Source organism: Molothrus aeneus, chromosome 3 (genome assembly GCF_037042795.1).
Source record: "Molothrus aeneus isolate 106 chromosome 3, BPBGC_Maene_1.0, whole genome shotgun sequence".
In the NCBI taxonomy this organism is placed as follows: domain Eukaryota; kingdom Metazoa; phylum Chordata; class Aves; order Passeriformes; family Icteridae; genus Molothrus; species Molothrus aeneus.
The window spans coordinates 77780950-77797657 of NC_089648.1; the positions used below are offsets into that span (position 1 = coordinate 77780950).

General features: G+C 35.9%; 1 protein-coding gene across 2 annotated transcripts in view; it reads left to right on the top strand.

Moving 5' to 3' along the window:
• The window catches only part of NOL10 (nucleolar protein 10), a 53044-nt gene that overhangs the window by 17611 nt on the left and 18725 nt on the right, over positions 1–16708 (top strand). For both annotated transcript variants that reach the window (XR_010783391.1, XM_066547216.1), the window contains exon 13: positions 2112–2164. Coding sequence is in view for 1 of the 2 variants with exons in the window: in XM_066547216.1 (XP_066403313.1) it covers positions 2112–2164 (53 nt within the window). In the remaining variant the exon portion in view is untranslated. The remainder of the gene's footprint in view (positions 1–2111; positions 2165–16708) is intronic.

Sequence of the window (16708 nt, forward strand, 5' to 3'; positions counted from 1 at the left end):
TGCCATAGCTAGGCATTTTTAATTAAATTATTTTACCAACCAGCTTCAGTATTAGTACCTTTCCTGGGAAGCAAATCCTTGTATATCTTTGACCAAACTACATGATGACAAATTTCAGTGGATCTCTTAATAGTTGAATATCTCCCTCTGATCACAAATGAGCAAAATGGGGGTAGGGGAAAAAGATTTACTTACTGAGTCCATTTAGCCTTTAGTCAATTTAAGTTGTAGAATATAAATGAAACTTGACAGTATCTCCAGTGATAGAAATCTGTGTCCAGTTACTGTAAGAAAAATTAAAAGGTAAAAATCTGCATTTTCTAAAACTGCTGCTCCTACATATTCTCACTTCATACTCCCATTTTTATTCTTTTACATTCATGATACTTTATTGCAGACCAGTTTCCAGAGACGGTCTTAGTAAAACTTCTGAAAACAGCCTCTCCTTTATTTCTCTTCTACAGTAATCAAACTAGGCTGTTATGTAGTTTGTTAGGGTGTGGTTTCTCTTCCCATAAAAATTGATTAAAAGTAACAAGCTAAAGCAATAAAAATGCATGGAATAGACTTCTCCTTTAAGAGTCATTAACTTTCATTCTTTTATTTCCCTTGTAGTATACACTCAAATACTGTTCAGAAGTCTGTTTTTGTCCTCCTTTGATTATTGGTGGAAGACTCTCAAAGAGGAGGTTTTACTTCACTGTCAGCTTTGAAGCATCTGCAGAATTAATTTCTGTCTTTATTCCTAATGATTCCTATTCGGTCAATGGAAAGATGCTTTGTCTTATAAAATAGTAGTGAGTGTGCTGTTAGGGGAGCATGTATCTTGTACACTATACTGGAGTACTCTATGTGTGTATTCAAGCATATGCTGTAAATTCTTGCTTTTTCCTTAAATTGTCTGCAAACCTTTCCAGGCACAGTTTTTTAGTCTGTTTGCTGACTAAGCTTTCACAAATATTTTGCTTTGCTGGGAAAGCAAGCCCCCTTTTTTCTGACATTATAAGTCCAGCTGCATTGTGTATTTATAATAAAAGGATTAGGTAGGAAGGATTACTCCACCCATGGTAATTGCATTCCTCTACTTGGGTGTAAATTAAATTTCTGCCCTCTGGGTGTGTAGTAATTGACCCAATTATTCATAGTCTCAGTGGCATATGTTACAATTCTTTCAGATCAGAATGTTATCTAATTTGACGGCACTTTTCTTCTTCATAAGCAATCTTTTGTATTCCCTGTTGATCGGCTACTTTGGAACGACTGAATTGAGATAAACAAAAGTATATGGCAAATGTTCTTATTACTCTTTTATGTAGAAGGAAATTGAGTGTTCTTCATTTTGAACTTACAAGAAGTCTTGTGGCAGTAGGAGATTTTCCACAGATTTTAGTATTCCCACAGTATTTTTTTTTATATTCAGAGTATGTAAACCCCTTATTCGTGGTGTTTCTTGGGTATATTCATAGATACTTCAAGTTCTACATTTGCCCTGCTTGGTTATAGGACTAGTATTACTCATTTTGAAGCCACAGTATCCTATATCTCATTTTGGGTTGAGAAGCTGCTGTTGTATTTATTTCCCCAGATGAAATATGAATGAAGGTGTAAACCATGTTACAATTTATAGCTCTGTTGAGGTGTGTTAAAAAAAAACCAAATAACCACATGTTCTAATACCAATGTATTAATAATGCAGTTTTATGTCCAATGTGGTTTTGAACTGCAATACCAATGTGTTAATAATGCAATTTTATGTCCCATGTAGTTTTTAACTGCAATACTAAGTGGACTTGTTCTAAACAGTATTAAGGGATGAACTGTTCATATTTGTTATTAAAGTTGGCAGCCTGCACTTGTCAGAGCTTAGTGGTGTACAAAGTGGTGCTGAACAATTAAGATAGATGACAAAAGGGAATGAATATATAGAAAATTAAGCTTTGTTAATTAGGCTGATACTACAACTTTCTTTCTGTGGTATTTGATGCAACAATTTATTACAGATCTTGATTAATGTGCATTGCAAGCCAAGAATATGTACTTTATGAGCTTTTTTAAAAAATAGTATTATCCTCTTCTGATCAATATTTTTAAATGTGGAAATCTCTTTTTAGGAATGCTAATGACTGCCAATGAAGCCCCTAAAATGAATATCTATTATATACCAGTAAGTAATACAAGTTGTTACTGATACTGCTCCTAAAGACACAATTGTTTGGTGCCATTCAGGTATTTCAGTTGAAATTCATATCTACATTGTCTGAGTTGTCACAATAAAGTACATTTAGGGTAACCATAATTTATTAATTTAACACGTTGAATTACTTAAAAAACCTGTAATTTGCTTTTTGCTACCAGTTTCAAAACTGGTTAGTGGCTGCAGAAAATTCAGGTAGAGCTTTTTTTGATAGCTGATGAAAAATAGGATCTATGTTTTTCAAGATAATAATTTTGCTTTGTTGTGAAATATTTTATTAGTGTCTTTAATATGTGGTGTACAGTGACATAGTCATAGCAGTAAATATTCTTTGTTCTGACAAAGTGATGCTGTGTGACTTCAGGTACAACTCTTGACTGTAGCTTCTGCTCAATGCCCTTCAAATGCAGTTTTTCACAGTATAAGCTTTCCACTTGAAAGGCTTAACTGTAGGTTTAACTACATGTTTTATCTCTGCAGATTGGTTTTAGGGAGACTTAGCAGCAAGCCTTCTGGTGTCAGGGAATTGTACAGAAAATTACACCTGAATTTCTCTCTTGGTTTAGTTTCTACAGTGTGTTCTCTAGAGGTTTTCTTGTTCTGATAGAAGATAAATAGTAGGATACCTATGTAAATTTTACATGCAGAATGGCTGACCAGATTCTAAAAATACATAACTTCTTAATTTTATTCACGTTTTGGACAAGCTATAAAGTTTATTAATATTGAAATATATATTTTACTATTTTTAAGTGAGCCAAAAAGTCTTCATTTAGCTAATCAATTTTAAATTAATTTAAATTTAATCTTTTTCAGTTCATTTCTGGTCATCCCCCACTCCCATATCCACTGTATATGATCTTGATTATTTTCAGGATAGATATTTATGAGTTTACATTTCTCTTAGTGAAATAGAATATATATACATGTTGTATTTGTGTGTCTTAACACAATAGTATACCCCTCTAAACAATTCTGTAGTCTGGTATATTTACTTACATTATTAGGTTTTTGCATTTAAAGAGATGTGGCATTTTATACATGAGTTATGTCAGGTTGTTCTTTGGTTGTGAAATGCCTGTTTCTGTAATTCAGCTCTACCCAGCTCACCTTTTGTTAACTGCAGTGTTCCATGCTTTGAGTGAGAAAGGGAGACAACAAATATTTTTTTATCTATGACAAAATATTAGCTGTATTTAGAAGATGAACACTTTCTTTCCATTTACCTTGTCCTTTGTAAGGTTGAGAGAGTAGCTCTCCAAGCATTTTTTTTCCTCTATCGTCTCTTTTAATTAATGGATTAGGGAACACAAACTCACGTATTTTTGAAATCTGATGAGAGTTTTTAAAACTGGAATGGACTAGTTAGTCAATTTAAATAATCCAGATGCAAAAAGCATTCCTTCTGTCACCAAAGGTAAGGTTCAGCTTCTCTCTGAAAATTGTGCATTGAGATTATGTTTTATGCAGGTGTGCGTGATAGATGAACCTGACAGCTATAGCACATGAGCAGTTCACATCCAACTTAGCCAAAAATGTATTTCATTGTCTTGATTGTCACCAGTGATGAATGTTTGTTAGAACTTGTTCAAGCTAGCATTATTTTGAGTATTCTTGCACAAATTGTAAATCAAAATGAAAAAATACTTACTTTTTGCTCTCTCAAAAATCTCTCATAGAATCTTCTGTGAGTACTGAATTTGTGTTTCTGAAGTCAGACAAGTAATTTTTAGTTAAGAATTATAAGCACTCTGTATTAGATCTTAGATCATACCTAGAGACAATATTGCAAACTTAAATACTGACTAATACTATCTAGTATTTTTGCAGCATGTAGGTTATTCCAGTGAAAATTAACATAAGCCTTGCCCTAAACCATCTTCCTGTGTGACCATCCCCTGATTTTTGTTACCTGAGTCTGCCAAAACTTGTTTGGATGGTCCCTTTTTATGGGTTTTACACTCACAGTGACATGAGTATACAGATGGACCCAAATGATGAATAAAAAGCATAAATCCAAATATGAGTTCTATATTTGAAATATTGTTGTATACAAGAAAATTTAAAATTTATTTTAAAGGCTACTGCCCAGCTTAAATTGGCTTTTCAAATAAGCTAAACTTCTCCAGTTTGTGTCAATGGCTTTGAGTTTGAAGGCTGTTGAAAATACCTGAAATACTGTTGTTACTTTTTTAGTTGACAATCTGTAGTTCATTTCAAAACATGTAATACTTACTTTAAACAATAGAAAAGTTAAATAGCAGTGAGAAGAAGTTACTTTGAAATAGAGACAGAAATCTCACACTCTGGTCTGATTTTTTTACCCTGTGCCTTTTTACAAGCAAGACAGAAGGGGCTGGCACAGCCAGTGTTGCATAATTGAAGGGTGTTTTACTACATTTCCTAAAAATCCCTCACTAAATCTGTGTTTGTTGGCTGTTTTGTTTACTTTTTAATCTACCTTTTAAATGACGAAAATATGAAATGGACGACTTGTGTCAGCCTTCAACTGCTCCAGGGCTTTTTTTATTAAGGAAAACTTAATGTTATTAATATGTTCATGTTACAGTTTTATTCCTTGATCTTCCAGACTTGTTATTTGAGCTCAGAGTAGCACACCTGTCCTTTGGTTTCTCTGTCAGTAGATGATTAATACACGTGTTTTTTCCATCCTTGGAAGACTTATTAATTTCTTTGCACAGGCAAAGTTAAGTTTAGTTACGTGGATCTTTGGAGCAAAAATTTGAAGAACTGTATTTCTTGATCTATTTTCATGGTGTCATTTTCTATCTTTTCCTAAGAACTAGGATTCACAATTTTTTTAATGAGTAGCTTAATTTTCTCTTTGTTTCTTTAAGATAGACTTGAATAGTACTAAAAATGTGTCTTTTGTCTTTGAGATGTTGACAGGAACTGAGTTACAAGTCTTGTTGATTTCTGCAACAGAATAGATGCCTGGGAGAAATGCTACTAAGTGCAAAGGACAGTTATGTAAATAAAATCCATTCAATTGCCTGTGCCCGTCATTGGCCTGTAGTGCTAATAATTATTCTCTTGTTTTAAATGCTCCTTGGAACAGCTATAAGGAATTGCCATGGCTATGATCAAGGAGGATACTTCAAATCCCAAATGTATGGTCCTGTGCTCTATGTAAGGAGAAAAGAATTCACAGCAGTAGGAGTCTTGCAGAGCAGTGTGTGCATAGATGGGTGCAGACAGACCCAGCATCCACTGTCCATGATTGGAGTTGGCCAGACAGTGCAGGACTGTGCCCAGCCCAGCATGCCCAGCCTCTCAGCAGGTTTTATTGGTGTGGGCACAGTGCTGTGCTAACACAGCTCATGACTGGTGAACTGGAGCTGGCTCATGTCCGGCCAGCTTGGAATGTGCTCTGGCTGAGCTCATGTCTGACTGAATTATCTGTGTACGTGTGCCCGTTCTCTCCACTGTTAACGCCAAAGCTAAATTTCCATTTCAAACCCAAAAAATTACTCTTGAACTTCAGGATTATAAGAGTTTTGACAGTCAGTATCATAATATTACTTGTAAAAGAAATGGCATGCATCAGCTTTTCCTGCAGAAGTTTCATCAGGGTGGGTATGACAGTTGAGACTAGGAATGTCTGAGAACATCGCGTTTCTTATAAAGAAGTAAAAAATCACTGCAGTTTTTTCTTTTGTGTGCAAAGCTGTAAGCAGAGGAAGTACAAGGTGATTTTTTTGTTTTCTAGAAAAGACAGGCAGGTTTGATTTTCAATGGCAAGATACCTCATATAGGTACACAGTACAGAGTGACCAAAAAGCAAATTGAATCTGACCCTTGAAATGAAATGTTTGTGTTACACAGGTAACATTAGTGGCTTAGCTTAGAGACTTTGTTTTTGTTTTATTTTGCTGGATTTAATGAGGGCAAGTGCCTCTGAATTCCTGACTGGAATTGGGCTGTTTGCCATTAGTTTAATAGCTAACTTGCAGTTTATGCAAACATTTGGAACCCGCTTCTTGCCAGCTGGCTTCCTGGTTCATCACTTTGATGTGTGCCTCGAGAAGGTTGAAATGAAAGTTGTGTGTGCCTTGGGATAGTTTTTAGACTACTGACTCAGAAACATAAGTTGATTCAATAGTGCAAGCAGGTCCTGGCCAAAGAAGTGAAGAGAGCAGAATTTCCATTGACACATGGTGGTCCCTGACCTGGGATCTAAGATGAGTCAGATTCTCTTTAAGCTTAATTGAGGCTGTCATGTTCCATAACATACAAGGTTCTGTTTGAAGGTTGTGCAGAAGGTGCTCTGGGTGGAGAGCAGAGGGCATAGGTTTTACTCTTAGTGTTTACTTCTGGTTACACAAACATGTCTGATCTTAGCACAGATGTTGCAAATCAGTCCTGTCTCATTTATTGGACTTGAAACTTTCGGCTACATGAACATACTGAAACTGAAACTTGCTCTATTCATTAGGCTGTTAAAAGAAGAGAGCAATTAAGCATGTAATTAATTGAGTGTAATATTCTGTGTTCTGGATTTTTTTTATTTTCCTGCAGTCTTGGCAGAACACTCCCTGTTGAGGCTAGAAGCAATGTACTTTTGGTGTAGTGAAGATATTAAGCTCTTAAAGGAAAAATAAATCCTGGAGCATCTCTGGCTTCTTTTCAGGTGGTTTTGGAAAATAATTTGATATCCTAGCACTCCTCTAGTTCAGGACTGTTGGAGTTATAAACTGGAAATGTTTCAAGAGCAAGTATTTCTTGCCTACTCAATGATTCAGTTTCTCCAAGAGTATAAGGGTTCTGGTTTCTCATACAATACCTACTTTGGATATGTGGCTGTCCCTATTGTTAGAAATATGAATTTTGTCCTCTTAAAATCATGTGGCTTTTCAGCTAAACCAGCCATTGCTTGCCTTTCATAGATTCTTTAATTTCTTTAATTGATTTTGTTTTCCCTTTTTTTTTGACACTCCTCTAGTCTAGTTTAATTACTGTTTATCAGCATCTTTTTGTTTTGAATATGCATCAAAAATGCTTATCCTTAAAATTTTTTTTCCTTGGATTTAGAAAAAAAATAGTTTTACAAGACCTGAGAAAAACTAGTTTTTCCTAAGTGGTTAACCCTGAAACAACATAATCACTGATCAAGGCAACAAATACTATTAGTTTACATGTTTTCATTTAATGCTCTGGTTATTTGGTGAAACAAATCTGTAGAGGGAGCTTGTACTGAAGGAAATACAAGTCAAAGCAGTTTTTTAATACCTTAGTTTATCCTCTTTATTTCTTTCTGGATATTTATTTGGAGTAGTTCTAGAATGTAAATTAGGGACGAACATGCCTTGATCATAGGTGCCCAGATGAGCTGCTTCTAAATGGCTGAATTGGTCAAAATTGTGTTCAGTTCACTCACAGACAGAAAAAGCATTTCTCTGAAATAGGGTAGGTATTTTCTGTCAGTCTGTGACAGGGTGCTCTCACTAGTTCTATACAAGGTGTTATGAGCATCAGATACCTGTCTTTACAGTCTGTCATTTTTCACTTTAAAAAGTGAAACAGTGGGAGGTTTCCCCTGGTTTATACTCTCCACACTTAGCTCTATGATCACAGACTTTCAGAACAATTTTATCAATCTGAGACTTAGATTTTATCCATTTGGGATCTGCTGATTGTCTTTTTTTCTCTTTTGGGTCTTTATATGATAGGAAAACAAACCTACCTGTCTACATCTTGTATTTCATACCTTTAGGGACAGTGTTCTGTATAGTCAGCTGTCATTCAAATAGTTTGTGGATGCAGTTACAGTGAGACCTTCTGTACAGATTTTTGGCTAGTGTGGTAAAAGCAATGAATCAAATGGTGCAATTCTTATTATATTTGTGTTTGGCATTTTGACACTAATATAACAGATTTCCAGTAGAGTGCAAGATTTTGATTTCTTTTAGAATGTTTTCATGTCTTCTGATTGGCAGTATTAGGTCATTCAGTATAGGTGCTGCCTCAAGTGTTGTCTTGAAGATCAAATGATGAGGCTGTGTTTTTTAGAAGACCAGAAGACAGTTGTTCATCCTGTTCAATACAGCCCTTCCCTAACATGTTTTTGGTAAAGTAGAAAGCAACCATGAAACTGGCTTGTGCTAAGAGATTTTTTTCTATCCTGAAATAATAGATAATGTAGAAAAGCATTTCATAGTCTGGGAAAAAAGTATAGTAAAATAAAATGGTAGTTGTGACGTAAAATGGAAAATGTTGGTCTTAATCTTAGTTTGTTCATTTTGAAAACTGTGAAATGACTGGAAAGAAGGGTTGTTATGAAGTAATGTATTAGGTTGAGCTTTAGGGCTGCCAAGTGTCAAAAGAAGAAAGTTTCCATTGATAAAAAGATACTTGAGTGCATCTTTGGCCTTTAAACTAATTTTGAGTTTTGATATATCAATCTTGCAAAATTGTGTTTTCCATCCAGAACAGTCTAATCCTTTACACAAAAAAAAATGTGGTGAATGATACATTACCTATCTCACAGTATTTACAAGCATAGGAAAAAAGTTGTTTATCTTCACAAGCAGAAATGTGAGCTTCCTACTTTTAACCTAAACACTTTCAAACTTAAAAATAACACACTGGGCTTATTCCCAACAAAGGATATCCTCCATTTCCCATGTGCTGGCTGAGAGACACAGTACCACTTATCACATATATATAGAAGGAAAACACCAGTGTGTGATGATCAGGAAACAATTTCTGATCTTCCTGTAAAACTTGTTTTAGATGTTTCTGGTGCTGATGATGTACTAGTCTAGATTATAAATGTGTATGAACCCTGCTTAGTGCTGTTGTGGCTGTTAGTGTACTAGGCAGCACTTCTTCAGTATTTTTTGACCAGACAGCAGCACACTGACTGTAAAGTAATACGTATAGTTTATGTCAAACCCTTCATAGAGCACAGGAGAAAACTCTTAAAAGCAGAAGTTGTATGGAATTATACCAGGTGATTGCTCTTACCACTGAGAAAAGAATCATGTGCTTTTTAGTGTTGTGACTGTTTCTCAAGCAATTCTGTTCTTGAGTTCTTATTTTAAGAAACGTGTTTTGAGGGGGGAGTGTGCTCCCCTTGTTTTAAGCCTTGAGTATCTGAAAGATATTTTTTTATTTCTTAACTTGCACTTGTTCTTTCCTTTGGTCCATCTGTTCTTCACTTGATTTCTCAAAATCTAGAGATGCAGTTGCCTAGCTTCAGTCAATGAAGAGAGAGGCAGATAATGAATATGTGTAATTGCTGAATGGAAGTTTTATACTTGTACATGTACTACATGTCTATCAGCATGTAATAAGAACTGGAGTGTTTTAGCTTTTGAATCAGAAAAGACAAAGCATGTGAGAATTTTCTCCATGTAATAATTTCAACTCAGTCTTTATTTCATTGCATTTGAAAGTACAACAGGGTAACTGTCATCTTCTATGTTACACTCAGAATTAAAATGTCTTGTGAGTTATGACTATTTTATGCAGAAATAGTGAAATTTACAAAGATCTAAGATTTTTGTCAGAGAAGACCTTAGAAGTAAATAAAACTATCATGTATGTGAAAGCTTTCGAGTATTTATTTGAAAGCTGCTTTCTCTTTAAAATTATTTCCTGAATTATGCAAAATTTCTTTAGCATTATGCTCTTCAGTGAAGTTGGTTTATGCTGAGCTTATCTTCATTATCTGGAGGAGCTGCATATTCCCAACAGGTAGTTGCTTTTCCTTCCCTTTGTGTTGTCTGGCAGTACTTGCATAAACTCAGAAGTCTTCCTCCCAGTTTTGCAAAAAGCAGTTAAGCTGCAATAGTAGGGAGTTATTAGAAACTCACACATTCCTAGATTTCTGGTAGTTTGTCAGTGATGTAAGGTAGACAAAGAGCTGGATTTGCCATTACCTTTATATCTGTAGCATTCCTCAAATTTCCCTAAAATACAGATCATCCTCAAGTATGTGTTGTTTTAATGACTAAAGATATTTGTGCTGTAACATTTCTTGGCATCTGGTGTGTACTGTAAGAACTCTGTTCCCAGCCACTTAAAAGCACAAGAGGCAAGATCCTACACAGTGAGACAGTTGAGGAATTTTCCTGTCCCATCAAAGGAAATTGATAAGGGCACTTGTTGGGACTTGGCATTTCTAGCTTATTTTTGGTGGTTCTTACTTGTTAATTTAAATTGCCATCAGGGGCTGTTGCATACTTACTAAAACCAATGCATGTGTTACTCTCATCTATGTTAGTAGTGGAAGTTTTGTCTGTTGATGGCCTGTGCCCTTTGTATGGTAAGAAGAATGGCATATGTGACATTATGTTTTGAGAAACAGATTTCTGAACATATTAGAACAGTTGGAAGCTGTGTAGAAGTTCTTTCCTTGTTTAAAAGGAAGGCCAAGACATTATGAAATTTCCTACTTACCATTTCCTTGTCTGCCTCTACTGTAATCCCAGTTGTAAAGGCAAGGGAAGAACTTTGCAAGGAATTTATTCTTTCTAATGTGTCATGATGGGATGGAGGTTTTTGTTAGACTGTGTAAACCATGAAGGTGGTATTGTTGTCAGGGAGATTGTGCTGGTTCAGTGACACAGAGTCACTGAACAGTAAATTGACTTCATGAAGGTTCTGATGAGTACCAGAACCCATGCAAAGGAATTGGTAAGAGCACTTAGTGAAATGTGGTAGGGAATGGAAGGTGTGGATGGCCAGAGTAAAATGTGGTTCCTGACTTACTGTCAGCAAGGCATTAGATCAGCTGATCATACCTCATCTGCACTTTTTTTTTTCATGGATAAAGAAAGACAATCAACACATGTCCATAGGTAAATAAAACCAGCATAGAGAGTCCCAGCTGAACTTACTGCACAGAATTAAGGCAATTCTCCTAGTTGCCTCTCTTTTTACAGCTGGTATGCCATAGAACCTGCTGTGTAGAATAAGGACAGACTTTTGGTAACTCTTGAATTATTTCCAACTGGTATTTTTGGGAAGGTGCTTGAAGCGGGTCATGGTTGTAACAGATGCTTTGAGAAGCCACTCTCCCCTTACCTTTTGAGCTTCATTTGATTAGTTGACTTTGTGTGAAAGTAGTGTCTTCTTGTGCTTCAAATTTCAGTGTATCTTTCTGACTTCATATTATCTCAATATTTAAAACCTGTAGGGAGTCTGATAAATAACAGATCTATAGCAATACTGATGAAATGTTTGTTTTATGTATGTCAGAACATGATAGGGACATTGGTGGAGGCATCAGATTCTACTCTTCATGCCATGGCTGGTAACTCCCAGGTGACTTAAGAAGTGTCCCTTTTTAGTTCTGTCTTGTGAGGAAAAGAGCTAATCTGGTAACCTTATTTACAGTTTTAAGGAGTAACTTTGTTTGCTTGAGGGTGGTTTTTTCCCAACATTATGAGCAACTGGACCATCATCTCCTTCAAAAGATAGAAGGAGCATTCACAGTGAGAGCAGACCTGCGACTGGTTAACTAACTGTAGTGCTTATCAGACCAGAGAGTATGAGATTAAAAAAAAAAAACAAAACCCCAAACCACCACTATAAAGCCAAACTGCTTAGAATTAGAAAAAGAAGTACTTACTATCTGATAACTACAAGGGTGGAAAGATTTAGAATCTCATTTCTAGAAGCATGCAAGTTCCTGCAGGAGTTCTTGTTTAACACTGGGAAGATCTTAAAAGCAACGTTTCCTTTAACATGCTCTCTAAGGAGTAAAACCTCCAAAAAGTTGATTTGGCAGCTTCCATAGCATAGTGAAAAGTATTCAACCTCACTGATTAATGAATGTGCCAAAAACGTCTGGATGTGCTGGAGATAGGATGAGAGAAGGAGCCAATTCATTGTATAGTTCAGTGAAATTTATGAGTGTGTGGGCTTAAAACCAACTGCAGTGCTGCTGTCAGTAGTATGCCAAAAGGGGAGAGTGTGCTATTTAGTCTCTCTTGGTCATGTCTGTACTCCACTGAGCTACTTGATGTCTTTAAAAGCACCAAATTTACACCATATGATGCAGGGTGAATGAAAGCATGAAATTATGAAGAATATATGGGAAATTTGTTTGGAGTTTATTGCCCAAGCCAATTTAATTTAGAGAATCAAAGAATTTTCTTCAGTCCATTAAATAGAATTACAAGATTAACAGAGCATAATTGGAGTTGATTGTAGAGCATTCATAGGAAGAATGAAGATTACAAAAGAATGGAGAACTCAAAATTACAAATTGTTTGGAGCACATTGGTTGCTATGGGAATTTCTGTGTATGGAAATGTGGACAGAAACATAACAAGATAATGTGATCCCAAGGCTCCTTCCTAACAGGAGCTGATCTCTTGGGCTGGCTGTGGTTGAAGGCCAAAAGCATAGTAACAAGAACAGAGAGTTGCAGCTTTTCTCATCTACAAGCTAGAAAAGATCCATTGGGTTTTTTGAGTTACCATTGCAACTGATTTAATGTTAACTGTTAACAAGGTGCAACAAGGTGTTCTTTCTTCTCTTGTCTTCTCAATGCATCTAGATGGAAACTTTTCAAAGTTGCTACATATTGAGATCTGTCTAATTCTTAAAATTAGAGAACAAAACATTGAAAACAATATTCTTTAAATGAATAGTAATTAATATTTCATGTAATTGCATTAATTAAACTTGGCTATGCAATTAGGGAGCTAATTATGTTTAAAATGCAATTGCACATTTCTATCACTGCTCACACCCTGGGGATCATAATTTTTTTTTTTACCTCCCTCATTAGACCTTCTGTAATCTTTCTCCTGTTAAATGGTGTGATTGAAACTGAGAATATGCATGCATACATATGCATTTGCTTTCTCCAGCAATTATATCCTGTAAAAGGTTTTAAATGCTTTATATTGTGCCATTTCATTAACAAACAAACAAAATTAAGATTTTATTGTTACTATTTGTCTTCTCCAAAGAATTCTTTTTTGTCCTTGTCCTATAGATAAATATGTATGTGAAGTCTTTGAGTTGGATATATAGAATATATTTAGTTTCAAGAAATTATAGTCTAGAAAATAATCTCTCCTTGTTGAAGTGCTTTAAATTTTATTTTTTGGTTTTGTTTTTAATTGGGAATGGAGGAATGGATGAGCCACCTTGGATTGTGAAGTCAAGTCCCATCTTATCACAAGCACTCAGATTATATAATGTTTTTCTTGAGTATTTCAGACTTCATCTGAAATTTGTTGTTTGTTGTTCCCCATTATTGCCACTTAAAAAGCTGTTAAGAGTCACACTCTTCTGATGCCTAACTCAGCTCTAGTTTATAGTGTCTCTGTGATGTATTTATTCTTTTGCAAGCATTACTGTTTCAGAAATTCTCCTTGCTGCTTTTCACAGTCCTTGCTACAGTTAGCATTCACATGTACTGGACTTGTTCAAAATGTCTCCACCAACTCATTAATAATTTTTCACAATATACTGTACCTAGAGATCTGTTGAAGACCTTAAATATATGCTATTTTTGTTGTAATCACCATTATTCAAATAATATGGCAGTGAATTATTTAGTTAGTACATTTTTGCTATTTAGTAATGGTCTTAGTCAAAATGTGTGGAAGGTACCACAACACATAGATTTTTGATTTTTTTTTTTTTTTGAGGAGGTTTTACTTCTTAAATACAAAAGAACAGTGATAGGATGTGTTTTCATGCTTTTTTGTTACTAGCTCTATCACTATGGTCTGGCATGATACAGCCTTACAGAGTTAATTTTTGTGAAACTGAAATTTTTCTGAATTTCATGCAGCCACAGCAAACAATGCCTCTGCTTTCCAAAGCCTCTGGAACTGTGTGGTTAAATGCTGTCCACATACATTAAGTTAGTCTTCTAGAGAAAATTTGGACAGTCTGAACTTTCCAAATTCTACTGAGTAATTTTCAAATCCGATAAATGCTGTCTGTGAGTATTTTGCGTATTTCAGATTGCTAAAATAAACCAGTGAAGATTGGGAGGGTTGAGTCTTACTATATTTGACATCTTGTTTGTTGCTGAAGAGTTCATCACTGCCTTGTTTGAAATCTTCCAGGAACTTGCTGTTTAACATCCAGAAAAACAGATTGGAACCTGTTTTTACTCCCTGAGAAGAAAAGAGTGACTGTTCAGTCACTCCTGTAGAATTGGTCTCAGAAACCTTCAAACAGATACTTTACAAAGCTTGTCTGGATGTGCATTCATAGTAGTTTAATTTAAATCTCTTGTCATCTGACTATGGAAGCTTCTACACATCCTGGGCTTCTCTTAAGTAGTTGAACATGTTTAATACTAGTTAGGATTAGGGCAGGTTTTTGTGGCTCTAAGAGCTTTGCAGAGCTGGCTGTCAAACTGTTGAGTGGTGTTTAAAAGTGTACAAGTGCTGTCTGGTGTTTCAAATGAAGATAAGTAATGTCTGTTGTGGGCTGGGCATGATACCTATGCTGTTCTAGAGTTCATTACATTTAGGAGAATTACAGACCAGTGACAGGGTGATATTTCTACAGAAGTGCTCAGGAATTAGGCATGGCCAGAAGAACATTCTGTACCATGTAAGACTTGTGGTGCCACAAGATTATGAAGTCAAACATCTTGTAGAATAGAATACAAAGAACTGTGATTTTTGAAGTTTTTTTACAATATTTAAAAAATATTTTTCTGTGAACATTTTTCTCTTCTAGGACAGTTTGGTCTGCATGCTAGATGACTCCTCATATTTTGTGTTTTCTATGTGTAAAGTAGACAAATATTCTAATGTGCGTAAGAAAAATCTGATATTAGGTGGCACAATACTAACAATTATTAAGTCCGCATTTTTACTTCCTATGGGTTAGAATAAGATGAAAGGCAGTGGTGAGGTGTCTGCATTACCATGGTAGTGGTAAGTTTTGCTATGGGGAGGAGGCACTGGTGTGACCCATCTGTCACTCTGCCTTGCAGTGTGGTGGTAGGACACTGAGGGACAGCTGTGCTTTGGTCACCTCCTGGGTGCTGTTTCCAGTGCAGGAGGAAGGTGCTGGGAGGGGAGCAGAGCACCCACCACTCACTGCCAGCTGGGCCCTGCTGGTGGGTGAAGCTCCTCTCTTGATGGGCAAAAACATTTTCAAAGCAATCTTAGTGACTTCCAGTAGCAATTGGCAGAAATTGTCTCTAGAAGTGGTTATCCTACAGAAAGCAAAATAATAATGAAAACAGAAAAAAATATTAATTTGATCACTGTTGGTGTTTATGTCTGGTTTTCCTGTGCTAAAAAGTATTTGGATAAAGGGTGAGCATAGATGTGCACTCATTTAATAATGATTTTCCCATTGCCTGAGTGCAACTTTTCTAAAACTTGCAGAGAAACCTATTTGTTATATCATGAATATTGTAAAAATTATATCTGTCACTTAAGTTGCATGCAATTACCTACCTCATAGCATTTTCTTATTTGTGCTGTGAATTTCAGTGCATTTTTCTCTGTGAGTTGTAGTAGATTTGTACCTTTTCACTCCAAATTGCCATTATATTACTTGACCTACACAAACTCCACATCTTTGCTTTGTTCTGGTGGCTTTAACAAGGACTGCAGGCCAGGCTGAGGTGGTGCCAGTGCTGGATGACAGCAGCTCCAAGGGGTCCCACTTGTGTTGCAATGTGGCCACTGTATGGAAAGTCATGAACTGGGAAAGACAAGCCAGTTTCACTTCTCCCACCTTGTCCATGGAGGCCCAGTGCACACCAACCCTGTCAGTTGTTGCTTTTGTATCTGGGCACAGGAATGGTGGAGCCCTGGAGCCTCACATTCTGGAGTGCTTTCAGCACCATCATGGGACAGATGTTGTTTGACAGTGGACCATTAAATCCTGCAGTTAAAAATGCAGTAGCAGTTAAATTATGTGAAGAATTACTATCGCAAAAGAAGGGCAAAAAAATTCTTGTTTTTGTTCTTGCCATTGTGGCTGATACTGTTTGCTGTTTCTATTTTTTAATTTCTTCCCAAGTTTTAAAAAATGTTTCATTTTAATGCATGAAGCAGAGCTCCTAAGGTGTCCTAGAATAGGTAGGAAAGTGGTTTCAGCAGGGTGGGAGAAGGGGAAATAAGGTAATAAACATATACAGACATCTCTGTAGGGTTTTCCTTTCTGTCAGTTAACATGCAAAATTTTAATAATGGTTGAACTTTCTATTTTTTCCTGGTATTCTGCCACCACTTTTTCCCATTAACTATCTCATTTCCCCCACTTGGTTTTCTATGATCTGATCATCCAATTCAGTCCACAGATGATTGTGAATAATCAGGTTTTTTGCTTCATGTGTTTCATGGCACAGATTATGCCCCATGAAAGGTTTTTCTCTCAGTATCAGGCTTTGCATATAGAAGAGAATGTTGTCCTTAAATTTTATTACAAGAGAAGTTTTGTTTAGTTAGTGAGCAGCTTGGGAGTTTGTTTGGTTTTTTTTTTTTTTTTTACTAAGAAGGACAAACTGTTTCATCTAAAACAAAATTGTAGGTAAACTTAAGGTTC